Source organism: Acanthopagrus latus, chromosome 17 (assembly GCF_904848185.1).
Source record: "Acanthopagrus latus isolate v.2019 chromosome 17, fAcaLat1.1, whole genome shotgun sequence".
Lineage (NCBI taxonomy): Eukaryota > Metazoa > Chordata > Actinopteri > Spariformes > Sparidae > Acanthopagrus > Acanthopagrus latus.
Window position 1 is genome coordinate 16384746 of NC_051055.1, and position 17187 is coordinate 16401932.

The 17187-nt window shown below is 41.9% G+C and overlaps 2 protein-coding genes and 1 long non-coding RNA gene across 9 annotated transcripts in view; 1 reads left to right on the forward strand and 2 right to left on the reverse strand.

Annotated features, from left to right (window-relative positions):
- Positions 1–1133: 1133 nt before the first annotated feature.
- Positions 1134–7474, reverse strand: rbm24b (RNA binding motif protein 24b). Of its 2 annotated transcripts, none has more exons than XM_037073268.1 (4): positions 7097–7474; positions 6682–6805; positions 6171–6225; positions 1134–2738 (listed from the first exon to the last, which is right to left on the reverse strand). In XM_037073268.1, the coding sequence occupies exons 1-4, from the start codon at positions 7265–7267 to the stop codon at positions 2375–2377; spliced, it is 714 nt and encodes a 237-aa protein (XP_036929163.1). In that variant the 5' UTR covers positions 7268–7474; the 3' UTR covers positions 1134–2374. The 2 variants fall into 2 exon arrangements, with proteins under 2 accessions (XP_036929163.1, XP_036929162.1); XM_037073267.1 differs by having other exon boundaries at positions 6643–6805; positions 7097–7347.
- LOC119005540 lies at positions 6812–8334 on the forward strand. The gene is made up of 2 exons (XR_005070534.1): positions 6812–7204; positions 7347–8334. It is a non-coding gene; the product is annotated as an uncharacterized LOC119005540 (long non-coding RNA).
- Positions 8335–10190: 1856 nt separating this feature from the next.
- The window catches only part of kif13a (kinesin family member 13A), a 42771-nt gene continuing 35774 nt past the window's right edge, over positions 10191–17187 (reverse strand). For 3 of the 6 annotated variants that reach the window (XM_037073261.1, XM_037073260.1, XM_037073258.1), the window contains 5 exons: positions 16829–16916; positions 16364–16515; positions 15435–15620; positions 13081–14245; positions 10191–11768 (listed from right to left, as the gene is read on the reverse strand). In XM_037073261.1, coding sequence (XP_036929156.1) covers positions 11635–11768; positions 13081–14245; positions 15435–15620; positions 16364–16515; positions 16829–16916 — 1725 coding nt within the window. In that variant the 3' untranslated portion in view covers positions 10191–11634. The remainder of the gene's footprint in view (positions 11769–13080; positions 14246–15434; positions 15621–16363; positions 16516–16828; positions 16917–17187) is intronic. The other 3 variants (XM_037073259.1, XM_037073263.1, XM_037073262.1) reach the window with 3 other exon arrangements.

Sequence of the window (17187 nt, forward strand, 5' to 3'; positions counted from 1 at the left end):
AAGGACTGGGCCATATAAACCAGCAGGTGTCAGAAGACTACAGGTTTGGTTGAGAGAACATGAGAGTGGCAATTAGAGAGCTTCTTAAAACAACAATTTACTTCACTGGATTAAATGAAGGATTATCCAGACTGTGCAGTTACCTGCCTGCCCCTTTACCAAGTTTCATCACAGCTTTATAGAGACGTAATGGTTGGGACTGTAATGAAGGGTTGGAAACAGGTCACACTGGCATGGCAAGGTTTCTATCAACCATAGGTCCCCGAGAGGAGTGTGCACTACAACCACAGGAGAGCCAGGGGATGGTATCAGATTTACTTTGAGCTTTTTTACAGTGCAAATTTATCAGAATTGACATAGAAGTATCATAAAAATATCTAACACTTTGAGTTAATCTGAGGTAATTGATGTATTTCATTTGATCAGCATGAGGAAATCTGGCAAACAGCTTCTTTCGACTGATGCTTGTGTAATGTGGGAACAGGGACTTCACCTACTTACTATTTTGGAGCTGCAGCAGACAGGATTCATGTTACACAGACATCTTCGCTGATTCGTAACGTAAACAGAGGCAAGCATCAAAGTATCCAGCAGTGTCCCAAGAGGAGATCAATTTCCAAATTATTAGTTAGTGAGACAGGTCTCCTGAGAGAGCGGGATGGGTATCTTGCCTCTTGGGTTTCTGTCTCTGTTTCAAATTGGTCATGAAATTGGATTTTATCCTGCTGAGAGATATTAATATAAGTCAAAGAGATTATATGATGATTGAGTAACATCTTACTCATCTTCTCCCATTCTGAACAGCGCTGCAACACTGTATTCCCTCTCTCTCTCTGAAACAACTGTGTCATCTCCTGTCTTTTTAAAGCCCCCTTGCTGAATACCTAGTCTCCTGTGATTGGACAGCTCACACAGGCCTGACCCAGCACCACTGACAACAACAGAGCAGCTGAGATGAATGATGTCACAAAGTAACAGAATAAAAGGCAAGACTACGGAAGCGGTGTTTCAGGAGCAGTTTTTTTCTACGGGACAGAAGAGCTTCTGTTGGATCAGACTTTTCAACTTTCAAGATCTCTAGTGTAAGAAGTTTCATTTAAAGGCTGTAGGCAAAGCTGACATTAAACATCACACAGAGGGTAAATTTCCTTTTATTTAACTTATTTGCATTAGCATAATTTTGAGTCATGCATTACAGGTGCAAGGTCAAGAGGAGATGTCCTTACATTGGAAAACATTTAATGTCTAATAACATCAAATGTAAAAAAAAGAAAAAAAAGTTCTCAAACTGTCCTTTATCCAACTGTTCAAGTATAAAAAGCGACATTAAAGAATTAAGAATCTATTTGAGACAACAACATGAAATCTACAGGAAACAGAAAATTGCTACCATTCTACTCATATTTTGTTCTTTATACACAGTGTATCGCTTTAAGCCAAGTTTGAACATCAATCATATGCTCTTGATCATTATGCAGCAGCACATGTGAACATGCTTCATACTAGCACATGAACACAACAAGTAAAGGGTTTTTTTTTTTACTGTAAGGCTCCATAATAAATACATAAATAGCATAATTTAAAAAGGCACATTAGGAAACATTTTGTCAAAATGAAAGTGAAAATGAAAAATGATTCACATTCAACAAAGTTTCTTCCCTTTTTTGCTGAACTTACTCGAGGTGCATTTTAAAAAGGGAAGAAAAGTGAGTGCTTTATACCAGCATCAGCCGTCACCTCAGCTTCTTATCTTAGGTACCGTCAAGGAAATACAAGGGAACTATCTGAGGGTGTCTAATCTATCTCACTCCAAACATTTATAAAAAAAAAAAAAAAAAAAAAAAGAATAATCCTAACTTAACACCGACATCTATATCAGTGTCTGCATAGCTTTACTGAATACAATACTGGTCCAAAACTATGAAATACTGAAAACTGCATGATGTAGCATACGGTTCTCATATGTATGAAAGTGTTTTGGTTTGTTTTCAAAAGAAGTGGGGAAGAAACCTGATCATAAGACATAATGCACTTGGTATATACACAATTCAGCAATGGTTGACATGAGGTCCAGTGAGTCTACTTCAATTATTATTAAATATTTTCCTAATGAATAAATATTAAATATTCAAATATATTCAATAGTGACAAAAAAGACTGATCACCCTTGAATAAAATATACATCAATATTCATCATTTGTCTCCTTATTTTTGGTGATTTTCTTCAGGCTCTTTGGTAGAAGGACTGCCAAGTTAAAACCCAGGACTGACAGCCATCATTCAGCCCCTTTGTTCTTTCCCCTCCAAACTTCCCCCTTTTCATGGGACAAGGCGACCTCCCCTGCTCTCCTCCTTTAAGGCAGTTTTCAGAGTTTCACTGCATGCGATCCGTCTGGAGCTGCTGAGGTTGATACTGGCTGAAGGCGGCAGCAGCAGCGGCAGCTCCCGGGGTGGCAGCAGTGGCGAGTGGCTGCTGGACAGTGTACCCATACCCTGCTGTGGTCATGTAGCTTGTCGGTGCTGGTGAGGCTGCATACGGGTACTGCTCATATGCAGCGGCGGCGGCGGCAGCAGCAGTGGCAGCAGCCGCTGAGTACTGGGCATACGCTGCTCCAGTATAGTCAAGGTACGGGGAAGTGGCAGCAGCAGCTGTTGCTGTAGCAGCAGAAGGTTGTACATGAGGGATCACAACACTGGGTTGGACAAAGGCCTGAGGGTATACGTAGTGGGCAGGGACCCTGTAGGACAAAAAAGACACACAGGGTCAAAGCAGAGCCACAGCCAGTCATGTTTCCAACCCTGAAACTAAATTCTGGAAACGTGAAAAGCAGGCGCCACAAATACGTCAATCCAGTCCTCAGAACACAGCAAATCCATTCATTAAACAACTGAAAAACCCTACCTAGAATTGAAAAGTTAAGGAAGCAGCAAAGAAACCCAAGCGCAGCTTTTAATTTCAAAAAGCACCTGAATCTGGAACACAGTAAGGCATTAAAAGAAGACACAGCCCAGCTCTGCACCCAGTGTTTCACTGAAAACAGTATGTGACAAAATGCGAGCTTATCGCACAACACCACAACATATCAAGGAAAAAGAAGTGGACGTTATTGTGTCCACACACTGTCACATCAACGGCACACATACAGGCATGCCCACGCATGTTAATAGGTCCTGAAACACAAACAAAAAAAGAGGCCTTTGGTTCTTTTAAATGGAGCAGCTAATAAAAAAAAATAATTGCAATGCAGTGGATTACCAATATGGCTTCTCATGAAGTGGGTTGTATTAGGTTCTGCAGAGGCCCTGTTGTGTTTGCTAGAAGTCATTTAACTATTTTAAAGACAAAACATAGTGTAAGAGGAGGAGATCTCCATTGGAAGAACAGTATTCTGTATATAGATGACGGTAAAAGTTAATACAAGCCAGGGTATCTGGGTAAATTTGGCCCCACTTTAAACTCCTGTTAAAGTCACCCTCAGTAAATATATTTCGGAGCAGGTGTGACACTGTTATATCACCCCGTAGACAACTGCCCCTCCCCCACCTACAGCCACACAAACATACACACGCCGACTTGACTGACAAGGGGGGCTGGAAGCATGCTATTTTTTGCTCCCCTTGTCATCTCCAAAGGACGAGCTGATCTCCTCCTTCAGTAACACATGGCAGGGCACTCACTCAACTGTAATGGCGGCCGACGCCACTCTACCGTCTCAGTGACTTTTCCTGAATTTACGTCTTTATTATCGGTCTGGAGTTGTCTTGGGGGATCAAGAAGAGTTGCTGTATCAAAGTGGGACACTAGAGATCCAAATGAGAGCTGAATCCCCCCCCTTCTACTATAGTTGCAATTAATTACAGAAATTGATACAATTCTCATTTTAATTCAAACGTAACAAATCTATTTACTTGTATAATTTCCAACTTCACAAGATGGGAACCGACATACTGGTGTCCTCTCTTTGTTGTATGACCTTGTTCTAAAATCAACAGCTCGAGCTGAAAGGGCACAGCTGACTTAAGCCATCTCTATTGAAAGACATGGGTTGAACATTTTGTGGTGCTGCAAGTGGGGAGCTAAATAAAGGTGCTTTGTAAATCACTAGGGCACATGGGTAATCCCCAGCACATAACCAAAAGGCTTCACGGGCACATGGCTCGGCCCACCTGTTGTCCACAGCCGAGCAGCCCTGTCTGTGCCATACATTATTAACAGCGCTGCTGAGTGACTCCCATTTTCCATCTGAATTTGAGAGGCTGTGGAAGATCACTGTAGCCAACAGCTGCTGCCTAAGAGACCGGCTAAGATCTCAGTCTCCAACCTGTTGTACAGCGAGCATTTCAGTCAGTCTATATATTTTTTTTTTTTGGTGAACTGCAAAACGAAATAGTGACTGTATTATCTCATCTATAGTAGGTTAACATTTAAACACTGTTTTATTCAAACAGTGATCCAGCTTTAAATTAAAGCCTTGACTGACTTATTTGACTTACTTTAACTTTGCTAATAAAAGTACCAATATTAGGGTGATTAAACACATTTTTCTGCAGTGATAACACTATTTGTGGTTTAAGGCTAAACTTGTCTAAAAATGAAATTTCAGTCATTATCTACTCACTATCATGCTAAGGGAAAGTTGGGTGAAGTTTCATAGTCCACAAAACATTTCAGGAGCTTCGCACAGTGTTGCAACCATCTCCCAAACAACTGAAGTGGATGCATATGTGTTTTGAAACAAAAAAAACTCAAGACAAAAAACATAAATGGCTTCATTTTGGTGTAATCCAAGTATTGACAACCCACGACATTAAAGTTTGATCTGAAAAAATGTCATTCACACCCTTTCTTGGGGTAAAATCTTAACTGTAGCTGCTATGCTAGAAGCCTGAGCACACCCCCCCTCTGAAGTTGGCATAAAAGCTCGACCACATGTCGAGGATGTAAAGAACATCTTTTCAAATCAGTCTGAGACCTTGTGGCTTCTGGAGACTTGGATTATGCCAAACGAGATGTATGGATCCATTTATATGTTTTTTGGGGCAGTTTATTTTTACGTTTTAAAACATGTCCCCATCTGCTTCAGTTGTTTCGAAGAATGCTGCAACCCTGTTTTGCTGTGAAGCTCCAGAAATGTTTTTTCTGTCTTTCCATTAATGAGAGTATATCTTAGCTGAATTTTCATTTTTGAGGGAACTTATTCTTTTAAATGACTAGCAAACAGAGGATTTTTAAAGTTTTCTTTCTTGTATCGTGTACCTGTAGATGTAAGCTACGAGTGAAAGCAATGGGTTAATTAAACAACACACAAAAAAAAAAAAAACACAGCATCATGGGTAAGGAAACAGAAACAGGACTCCCACATGCAAGCCAGTGTTTGTTTTGTTGCCGGGGATCGATTCTGAAGAGATCATCAGCCCCCTTTTTACAACAAAACACGATCAACTTGATGTTAACGAGAAAACCGGGAGTAAAATGAATAAAACAAAAGAAAAAGGAAAATGAACCGCAGGCTAAAGCACAAATCAGTCATTAAAAAAAAAAGAAAAAAAAAGAGAGAAAATCATCAACACCCCATTACAGAGTTACGGCTCCCTAACAAACTCACAAAGTCTGCACAAAAAAACCTCCTGCACCCCCCACTGCAAGTAGAAATAAGCACACAGTTAAGCTGAACACCACATCATACTGGAAAAACAAGGCACACACAAATCTATGTACTATGGAAAAACTGGAAAATTCAAAATAATAAAAAAAAAGACTTCCATGCATCTAGTCACCATTTCAGTTCGTTTGTGTATGTCAGAGTATACAGGTTACACTTTAGCGCTCTGCCCAATGCAGACTCAGCTATTCCTCAAATCATCATGTCCCCTCATCAGCTATTTTAACCGTTACCGACCCTGTCAGATCAGAGAGAGATAGACAACAATGAAGTCACAGTCCTGCAGTGGCTGGGGGTGACAAACGTTCACTTCCTTTCACAGTCAACGCCAAGCAGAGGAGCACACATCAACACTCACATGTCCTCACTCAGGGTTTTAAACAGGTGGAGGCAATGATAAATGACATGTTTACAACAATAAAAAAAAAAAAAAAGACAAAACACATTATGTAAGATCATGAAAGACACTGGAAGATGTTGTGAGAGGTGTTCTGCAGATTAATTTACCCATAAGGCCTCTGGATGAAGGCTGGATGGATCTGAGGCACACCGAATGCAAACCCTGAAACAAAGGCAGACACTTGTTAGGGTTTTTTCTGTTTTTTTTTTTTGTAAAGGAACCAATGCTTTTCTGATGCAGTGGAGATGATTCTGAAGTGTGTTCTGATATTATATACACAAATTTAAAATACATAACAGTCTACATTAAGTTTTCATCAACCAAATATCCAAATAAACATCAACTTATCCTTATTTTTACAGGTTTGTAACCACACGGTAAAACATTTAACCCTCCAAGAGAAAGCGAACCCAACAGACCAACTGACTGCGCCTACAACCCGCACAACCATACTCCACAGCAACAGATCCAGACAGACAGAAAATAAAGATTTAAATCTACTTTCATCAATCTGATATTGAATGAACTCCGTGTACATGAGTGTGTGAGGGCGTTTGTGCCCCTGATTAGGTAGGCCACCTTGTTGATCCAAGTCAAAGCTGTGGTCCAGTCCCTCACCTGGCTGTATGACCCTGGGCTTGGCCCCCAGGTAGGCCAGGTTCACATTGGCTTTCCTGCCGTCTATTATGGGGTTGGGGTCCTTGCAGGCCCGGTCAGCAGAGGCCCGGTCTGCCATGGTCACCTGAGGGAAACAGCACATTTTCAGTGACCCTCAAGGACATTTCTTGCCGTATTTACTTTGGTTACAGGTATTGCTTTATCCGACTGTTTATCTTCAAGATGTTTTGGTTCATCTAAGAGTATTTAGGTCAGATCCGAGCTCACGTTTCAGCTACAAATGACCTATTTCTGGCCTGGCTGTCACACAGAGCAGGAAACATCAGGCTCGCAACGGAGCCCGACCGTGCACGTGTGTGCGAGCAACTTTTAAAAATGGCAGCTGAAAAAGGTGCCCACCGCTCGTCATACTTACAAATCCATAGCCTCTGGATTTGCCCGTCTGCCGGTCCGTGATGACAACAGCCTCCTCGATGTCTCCAAACACCTCGAAGTATTTCCTGAGGCTGGAGTCGGTGGTGTGGTAAGGCAGACCTCCCACGAAGATCTTGGTGAACGTGGTGTCTTTCTGTGCCGAGTGCATCATGTGTAGATGTCAATTAAAAAAAAATATTTCCTTGAAGTTGTTGTTGTTGTTTTTTTCCCCCCTGTTTTTGTTGTTGAAGTCAGAGACTGTGAAGAAAAACGCGCTCAGAGGAGTTGCGGGAGTGAGTGTGCGGCGCGGACAGGACAGGCAGCCCCCCGGTGATGTGACTGACTGTGGGTCTGAGGCAGGAGGAGGAGGAGGAGGAGGAGGAGGAGGACACCTGTTAGTTTGTTACGGGAGATTTCCCAGTTGTCAGAGCGTGTGACACAGAAACTTAACTCCACCCAGATCCAGACCACCGCACCGGATGCCGACCGTCGCGCAGCTGCTCCAACACGCTGCGCAACAAGTCGGTCTCATAAAGTTTCTGTCCAAGTCTGAAGAGGATGCAGCCAGGCCACGTAGAGGTTTTTACATCTCTCCCAGAGCTGTGGCAGGAGTTTAGATTGAGCGACTGACTTTATTTTAGAACCAGAACATAATAATAATAAAAAAAAGAATAAAAAAAAAAAAAAAAAGTGAAAGTGTCCATATAGGAGTGGGTAGAAGTAAAACTCATACATCCCCAGCCCTCTCTCACTGTTCCTCTTTTAACCCATTATTTCAACAAATTATCGCAACTGATATACAAACAGCCACCCCCAGTTTTGTGTCACCCAATTAAATAAAATCCCGGTTCATTTACAATCCAAATATCCACCCAGTGTTAGATGATAGATAATACAACCTCTCCACCTCCACATACCAGCCAAAAATACCTTTAAAAAAAGTTTAAATTGATTTATATTTGTGCTTTGTTTCAACTCATCATGCAACCCCTTCCACAGGTCCACCCCATACACACTGACATACACAGACTCAGTTATTTTTTTCCAACACATTTTAACATTACGTCCCTCTCACAAAACTCCCCCCCCCCCCCCTTTTTTTTTTAATGTTGCCCAGAAGTAAATTTCTTTTGCTTTCAACATGACTGTTGCTGTTCTAAATTTGACCAGATAAGTACATTTCAATGCCCGTGACTTTAAAAACAGTGTGGTCATTTTTTTATTTCATAAAACAAAAGTCTAAATTCTGTTTCAAAGCCTCCACACTGCTAAGAATTAAAAAAAAAACTGGTGGGAAATACTAAAGCCTTCTTTATTTTTTTTTTCTCTCAAAGTGGTCAAATATTAAATTTACAGAGTCTGAAAATACTTGAATCAGCTTTTAAAATACTCATCATTTATTTGTTGTTGTTGGTTTTTTTTTTTGTTTATTTAACAATTTAAGTCCCCCAGGTTGCTAAAACCCACAAATTACAACAGGTTAATACCAATGACAGAACTTGAGCGTCCTTAAAGACAGCTAGAGTCGCTTCATACTTGTTTTTATTGAGGGTTGAAGCTCATAAAAAGTAATTTTAACAAACCTCCAGCAGCCACTTAATCAATCAACACATTACAGGAGTATCTGTAGCATATGTGCTGCTGTGGATCAAGTTGTGTCCATTCAAGTTCCATCTATTGCTGGCACATAAATATTCAGTTTTTAATCAAATTAAAAATACACCAGTTGAGGTGGTGTATATGGTGGCACTTAAATTAAGTAACTCAAATGTCATAGAATAGATAAATATGTACCCAGCAATTTCCTCAGCTAACCATTGTGGACATTTTTAACAGAAATATTTAGACATATCTTTTAAACCTTTACTAAAGGTCATTTGTTTACCTAGCTTTAAGTCTTCATCATTAGTTTTCAGATTTTTTGTCTCTCTGTTTATTTATTTTGAACATTTATTGCTTTGTTTGTAATTTTATTCTTCCATCATTGTATCCATTGTTGTCTATTTTTGTTTTTGCTCTTTTTTTTAAATATATATCTGAGCTGTGTTAATCCTGCTCTGGCTGTATGATCGAATGGATGGTGCTGTATAAATAAAGTTGAGATGAACCTTAGGCACGGCTAGCCGGACGGCTGTGAAGCTCGTGGAATTTGGCAGCATTTGCAAAACAACGCCTAACAACTAGGCTTCACGTGACAGAATCCGTTAGAGGACACAACATGTTTACATGTCTGTGATGTTTACCTGTGCATGAGTCTCAGACGAGACACGTTTCAGAGGGGACCATAAATCCGCTGGTGACAGGAGACATTTTTGCCCTACACTGGGAAGCCAGAGAGCGGATCAGACACCACCGCTGACAACTCATCCAAGAATCCCACTCCACTGTGATGTTCATGTCATGTACAGTGCTCAGCTAAATCAATGCACTCCCATTGTGACTTTTAACATTTTCTTGTGAAACACAATCTATCAAAATAATTTAAAGTAGGATACGCTGGTCTAAATATACAAAAACTTTGTTATTCTATAATCTGTGAGCACATAATAACATTCCAGTTACAGCAAAATACCCCACAGATCTATTCCTTCTACCTGTGCATCTAAGATATGGACTTTTTTAAAGACCCATTAGGGCAAAAGCTATGTATTCTTTTATAAAGGATCAGTGTGTATGTGATGTATTATTAAAATAACATCTTGGATAAACCTCACCACAAAGGACGGGAACTAAACACATAAAACACACAGCCATGCTGAGCTCTCACACTAACACACCAGTTTGAGAAGACCTGAATACAACCTCTGAGCAAAAAAGGTCAAATTAGAGTGGACTTGAAATTAAAACAGCTTTTAAAATGACATATTACTGCATTTAGATTAAGAGTAATTAGCCATCTCTGCTCTCTGTTAAATGGTATCCTCACATGAGAGAATTATGGAAATTGTTTTGGTTGACCAGAAATCCTTTGTAAATATATTTTGATCTGAATACTACGCATTCAGTGTCTGCTGTACACTATACTCATTAAAAAAATACTTGAATGTGCAAACTAAGTCAGCTGGAGTGAGCCAAATAAAGAGTCGACACAGCGCCCTGATTGTAAATGTTCTATTCTAGAACATCTTGTACCAATTAAAACAGCTCGAGATACATTATAAATACAATTCTGTACATTATGATAGTGTAAATACTATGTTCAAATACATTTTCTATTTACAACTCCTTATGAGGGAGAGCAGCTTTGTTCTCTTCTTTAAAGTAAGGTCTTGGGTTTGTTTCATTTACTTGAAATTACAGCTCGAATATAGAACAATTTCTAGTCATTTCCACAGTTCACCACTTCCATATAAAATATAAGATCATCGGACAACTCTTCTCTCCTGTGACCTGATTTCGTCCATCACCCATTCATCCAATCCTCCATGTGAAAATAAATGCATTATTGAGTACCTTTTAACATGAAGTGTTATGTATCAGTCAGTTAACATATAAAATGCAGTTAAAAAGGTATTCTATCAGTCAGTCAGCGCGGCTGGATGGCATTTTGAATGCGCCTGGGCATCGTGATGTACATACACAGGTTTCAGGTCCATACAGTTTAAAACTCTGTGAACTGTGAGTCCACTGAGCAGTCTGGGGTCAGCGTGCCTGCCCGTCATGGAAACAGGCCGTTAAGGCATCAGTATCTCCAGGCCTTGGAAGAAAGCCTAGCCGTTTCGTTCCCCACGGTAAAGTGATGGGCGCTCGGTGTTCTCAGTCACTTCAGTTAGAAAATGTCTCATCAGTCCAATATGGAAGACAGTCGGTGAACTCTCCAAGAATCCTTTCCAGTGCAAGCGTTCAAACAGCAACAGTCTCATGCTGGATGGGGATTATTTCCTCCACAGTGTTACAGTACTTCAACAGGATAATTTAACACGCTAACTGCAGTCAAACACTGAAAGCAACTCAGGTTTTCCTCTGGTCAGGGTATGTGGCATTACTCCTAGAGATATGGCACTAAGCTTTACTTGGACACAGATATATATCATGTTGAGCTCCACATACATTAGAAAAATAACATCGTAACAGCAGATATGGAACCGTAGTTCTTTGGTTACCCCTGACATATCATATTTACGTAAATATCAATGTTTAATAACAGTAGTACATTCTTAATCTTCAGATTAATCCACTATGAGCCTCAGGGGAGGATGCATTGTCTTACAAAAATATCATATATAATGCTCAGAAACCAATGTAAGAAAATGTATGGGGGCAATATTTCCACGTGGACTCCCAGTTGAAAGTGAAGTTCTCTATCAAAAATATCACCGTGTAGAAAACTCAGATATGTGCATAGTGACAGTAAGTAGGATATACCTTCATTAAATACACAAGTCAGAAATGCTTTAGGAAAAAAAAAACGACTACGCAATACATCAGCTCAGAGACTCGAGCAGACAAGTCGGCCTGCGGTTCGCCCACAGGCGCTGGATCTGAGGAGCACCCTCGGGTCGCTGCCATTCCTTGGAAAAGCTGGTCCTTCTTTGGGTCCTATCTGATCAGAGTCTGGGGTTCTGTGTCCATGGAGGGCGGTTCTCTGGTGAGACGAGACGGCTTCACGAACACTCCGTGACCCGGAGGGCAGCGGAAGTACACTCTGCCCTGGACAGTCCCATTGTGCTTACCTAGAGGGACATTTTCAATGAGTATGTCAATAAGTGTGTCACCTGGACCTTCAATACATCTATATCTATATCAATATATAAATACTGTACACACTGTATACTAAATAGAGTCAGATCTGAATTATCAAACAGGCAAAGCTGGTGGTCACCCTGGAGCCCCCGACCCTCGGCTGCCCCATATTTAAGTGTTTGCAGTAATGTCATTATAGCAGATTTCCTAATAAACAACCTGTTTTAGTCTGTTGATGACAAATGCACAACAAAGCCACGTTGATTAAAGTTTCTTGTGTAAGCCTCCTACACGATTTGCTTTCTGTGCCAAAAGAATTACCACCATCTTCATGTTCGAAATAGGCTCCACTACAGCACAACATCTTCTGAACTGGTACAGTCTCCTGCACATACCCGCACATCTAAATAAATACACATTCACAATATATACTGTATGTATAACTCAGCTTTCCTTCATTTCTTCTTTAAGTGCTACTTTTATCACACCTTCTATTCTATTGTATATACTCTACTCTGACTCAAATACCTGATGTTGATACATGTTTTGTGTATGCAGCATGGAAGTGTGCTAGAGCTACATTTCACTGTGCAATCCTTTATAGTTTGAAGGATGTTGTGTTCATGAGCGATCTGACTCACTTCTATGGCTCCTTGGTGCAAACGTCGTACTTGGTGTGAGGCGCTCTTTTTGTCACAGTCTAAAATCCAAAATCTGCTTCATTTTAGGTGAACAGTGAGAATCTGAAGTGTGCATAGTTGGATACTTCAGACAAAGCAGAGGGATGTGGTGTCACCTTGTGCATTTTTTACATTGCACATCACTGACATTAAGTGGGACTGTACAAGTAGTTTTGTGCCGCTAAACTTACACCACACAAGACAAATAAAATCATACTGTTGGGAATCTTCACTATCACTATACTGTAAACTCACAACAACAGAAAGCCTTTAATTTTGAAAAAGGGGCCACATCCACGTTTTACCTCACAGCCCCACTGTGGGTTAATCTGGCTGGTGTTTACATCTGTGCATATTTGAGGGTTAAATAATATGATATTATTTTGGTAAAAGTGTTTTTTCTTTTACTCAGACAAACATTATTTATGAGGATCCCTAACATTTAGACATTAGTGGACTGATCTGAGACTTGTCAGTGCTCTCTGGTGGCCAAACTTTGTGATGACGACACAATTTTTACATAACCTCAAAACACATTATGTCAAGCTACAATTGTCCCATAATATATACATATATGTCGGACACTACTAACATTGATAAAAAAATCTTTAAAGGGACTCACCCACTGCCATGTCAAGCTTCACACCGATCCAGATCCCCTTCGCAAACTCCACCCCTCCAACATAGTGGACCGTTCCTCTCCTTTTCCCCACCCACACCGGCTCCCCGGGGGCCATCCAGTCAGGAAGCTGAGCCACGGGGGTGCTCTCATCTCCGCTGGAATCTCCTGAGGGCTCTGCGCTGCTGGGGTTTGGGCTGGGGCAGGGACTCCCGTGGGGCAGATCTCCCTGGGCTGGCTCCTGCATCGGAGGCTCTCCTCCCGCTCGTGGAGCCGGGGCAGGGGCCGGTGCTGCGGATAAAGGTGTGACTGGGGATGGTGATGCTGGAGCTGGAGCTTTGTCAGGCACAGCTAGTGGGTCTCTGACTGAAGTGCAAACAGTTGTGACAGGAGGCGCAGCTACACCAACAGAGCTTGAGTTATTTGGACATTTGCATGTAGCAGTCGAGGCGTTTTCAGGAACAGACGTGTTGATAATACCAGAGATATCGGAGGAGCGTCGCTTGCCAGTATCACATGTTTCTACTTTTTCTGGTTTCTTCTGTTCCCATCCCTCTGTGAAATGTGTTAAATCCACCTCTCCAATACTGTCGTCAGCCCCTTTAAAGTCAGTGAACTCCTGGCTGGCGCTGAGAACGCAGTTGTGGGGGAATGTCTGCTGCTTGCTTGTGCAATTGGGGATGCTGACAGGTGAGGAGGCAGGCCGGCCAGGCGGATCCTGAACCCCGCCTGCCGACTGAGGAGGCTGCTGGGCGTCACCCCCTGCAGAAACACTTTTGGCTTGTGTGCAGCCTCTTCCAGCAGGACAGCCGTGGGGTTCCTGGGCGTCTTTCGAGGCGCAGCTGAGGTGGTCAGAGCTCTCGCTGGCACTGAAAGGCATGTCAGACAGCGTAGCGTTGGAGGCACTGTGTGAGAAGTAGCCGCTTGTGCAGCTGCTCGCCGTGGGGCTTCGAGGCACCTCTCGCTCTCCACTCCCAGCTCCACACCGGCTTCCCTTCAAGTCAGTGCGGGAGCACAGAAACCCCTCCTGGCTCTCCAGGGTGGCATTGTAGATCTCAAAGTTCGCAAAGTCCTCCGGGATGTAAGGCTGGAAGCCGCTATGGTCCTGAGTGCCCCGTTCGAGGTTTAGGGTCATGTCCACCTCTGTGTCCTCGTCCTCAGAGTCCTGCTGATCAAAACAACAGCAGCAGGGAAAAAGACCACCAGACATGATGTCAATGACAGCCTGTGTGGAGCTTAAACCTAAATAAACACTGTTTTTGAAGTGAATGAAGACAATGGAATTATAGGGTAAAATGTGATAATGGATCATGAACACTGAAGATGAATAATGTGCCACAATTTTCTAAACTTTGCTTCAAGGTGTTGCAGTGCTGCTGTGCCTTTGTGCTCATTTATGGGTTAGTGTCAGGCTGTATGCACAAAGTTACCTTTGAAACATCTGAGCCACAAATTCTACAGTTCTGAGCATTTTTACTGTGGACTCAGCAAATGTTCTCAAGATACAGGTGAGGTCGGGGTTGAAAGAGGCAGAGCTGCATGTATCTTCACATGAAGAGGGTGCAACTCATGGGTGCTCAAGAATACAAAGTTAACAGTGTTTATTAAAAATAATGATTTACAGGGCACTAATGATCTCAGATCGTACCAATTTGTACAATATCATTTTCAAAGTCACATCAGTTAGACTGTCGCAAACAACTTGAACAAGTCGTCCACAGACTTGACGAAGCAAGTGAGCCACTTATAGCCAATAGAAAATAATGCAAATAAAATATAAAATGCTAAACAATGTTACAAAGAGCAGCACTAAAATAACTTGGACAAACAATTTCAGTTGTCTCTTTTTCCTGTTTCGAATCTCCTCTCTCCATCATGATAACATTTATATAAAAATGTACACATAGCAGACAGTCCATTGAATGAGGCAACATGGGTTTAATCTTATATTCAAATTTTAAGTAGACTACAAAAACCACAGTCAAAGAGTGGGACCACATGCTGCCATACAAAGATTAAAGTGACTTCTGACTTTTTGGATGATGTGTAAAATATAAGACCAGAGGCAGTTTAGAAGGGAATTAAGTTTGAATTGATGCTTACTTACCCACAGAACTTGTAGACAAGGTATGTTTGTTGCTAGGGAACTGTAACTTTGTCAGAAAGTGTTTGAGCCTCAAAGTAAATCCTGCCGGTTCACAGTAAGCTCATTGGCGACGGGTTGAGAAGGGGTTCATGTGTAATCCTTAAAGCAAAGTGTGGCAGTGTGTCTCATGGGTATTTACTGTGTGTGTGTGTGTGCGTGCGTGTATGTAAAACCTTTAACAGAACCCCTCAGAGCGATGTGTAGGACTTACAGCAGTGTGTGGCAGTGTGTGGCTGAGCTTTCTGCTGGTGGGAGTAGTGGTGGTGGAGGTGGAGGTGGAGGTGAGGGTGGAGGATGAGGTGGAAGGCTTGCAGTGGCCCTCGCTGCCTGCCCTGGGCCGGCGCCAGGGGCAGGGAGGGGGGAGCAGTGCAGGGCTGTCCACACATGAGCGCATGCTCTGCGGATGGGTCAGAACAACAGCAAACACTTCACATACACACATACACACAGAGCATGCATGGAGCTGGGCAGGCCAGTTGCAAAGTTAGTGCCATGCAGTTGGAGATTTCACAAAAAAAACAGTGCTTGAAGTGTCCTAAGTATGACAAACTATATTCTACTACATTTTTATCCAGACTAAAGCTATTTATGTGCAACCACAATCTGCATTCAGCTGCTTACTGAACCGGTTCGCTCTTGATTCGTGAAGTACCTTCACATTTCTTTAGTCCACTTCAAGCACAGATGACAACAAATATGCAAGGTTAGTCAAAATGACTGGAACAGGCACAAACTCTCTGAAAATATCGAGTTATCACAAGCAAAATCAGACATGAGACTTCATAGCGCAGCTTTGTCTAATTGATTGTTACAGTGATTCACAGCTGAAGTCATGCTCCTGTGAGTCACGCTCTCTTCTTTGCAATACAGTAACATAAACACAGCGTTTTTGTTTTTGTCCAGGCACACAACAGCGAAGCCATCTTTCACAAGAATCTTCAGGCAGCTTTGGACAATCAGTTACTTTTGTCAGTGTCAACATACATAACATGCTGTGGAGATGTAATCTGACGTCAGTATGTCATGGGAGAATGGGGTTTGACAAAATGAGGATATGTGGGACTGAAGAGAGTCCAGTGAGAAAAACAAACATAGGAATACTCCCCCTCCTGGGAGACACTTCAGCTCCTTCCTGCTTACCTCTTGTCCCAGCAGCGGCCGGGCCTCCAGGGCTTTCTTTGCCTTGTTCTCCTCTTTGACAGGCAGCAGAGACTTGAGGAACTTCGGCGGCTGAGGGGAGAGGACCTTGAAGGGGCTGGAGTTGAAAAACGTCGGACTGTCTGGAACCAAACCTGTGTGGGAACATTCGATGGTTCTAATGTAGCAAATCAAACAGCGTTTCTCACGCAAAAGGAAGTCAGGATACAGTGCATCAGCTTCACTTTCATCAACTGAAACAAGATTGGGCACCGACTGTTCATCATCAGTTGATTTTTTTCAGTCAATTTTCAGGCATCAAGATGATTTTGTGCTTTTTTTTGTCATTTATGGTAGTAAATGAAGTAATTCTAGGCTAAATGATCAGTTGTGAAAAGAACTGCCAAATTAATCGACAATGAAAATAATTGTTAGTTGTGGAGTTATTTCGCTGTTTCTGTAGTTTACCTGGATTCTCCTTGTTTTTGATGGGCGTGGTGCAAACCGAGCCCTCCTGGAGGCTGCAGTTGGTGTTGTCCACATGATCACAGTGGTCCTGCACAATAAAACACAGGTTATATGTGTCGTACTGAGAAGTTGACGTAACGATGCAGAGAAGACTCCCTTCTGTTGTACTGTACACCTTACTCCAAACCATCAACAAGCTTGTGAAAAACTTACAAAGTGTGTTTTCTATCAAAAAATTATGACAAGCAACATTTAACTCAGAGCAAAGCAATAATGCATTTTGGCAATGGTATTATAATCATAACATCGTAATCAGACCCAGTCTGTTCTATTAACATAAAATACAAGGATGTTTCATT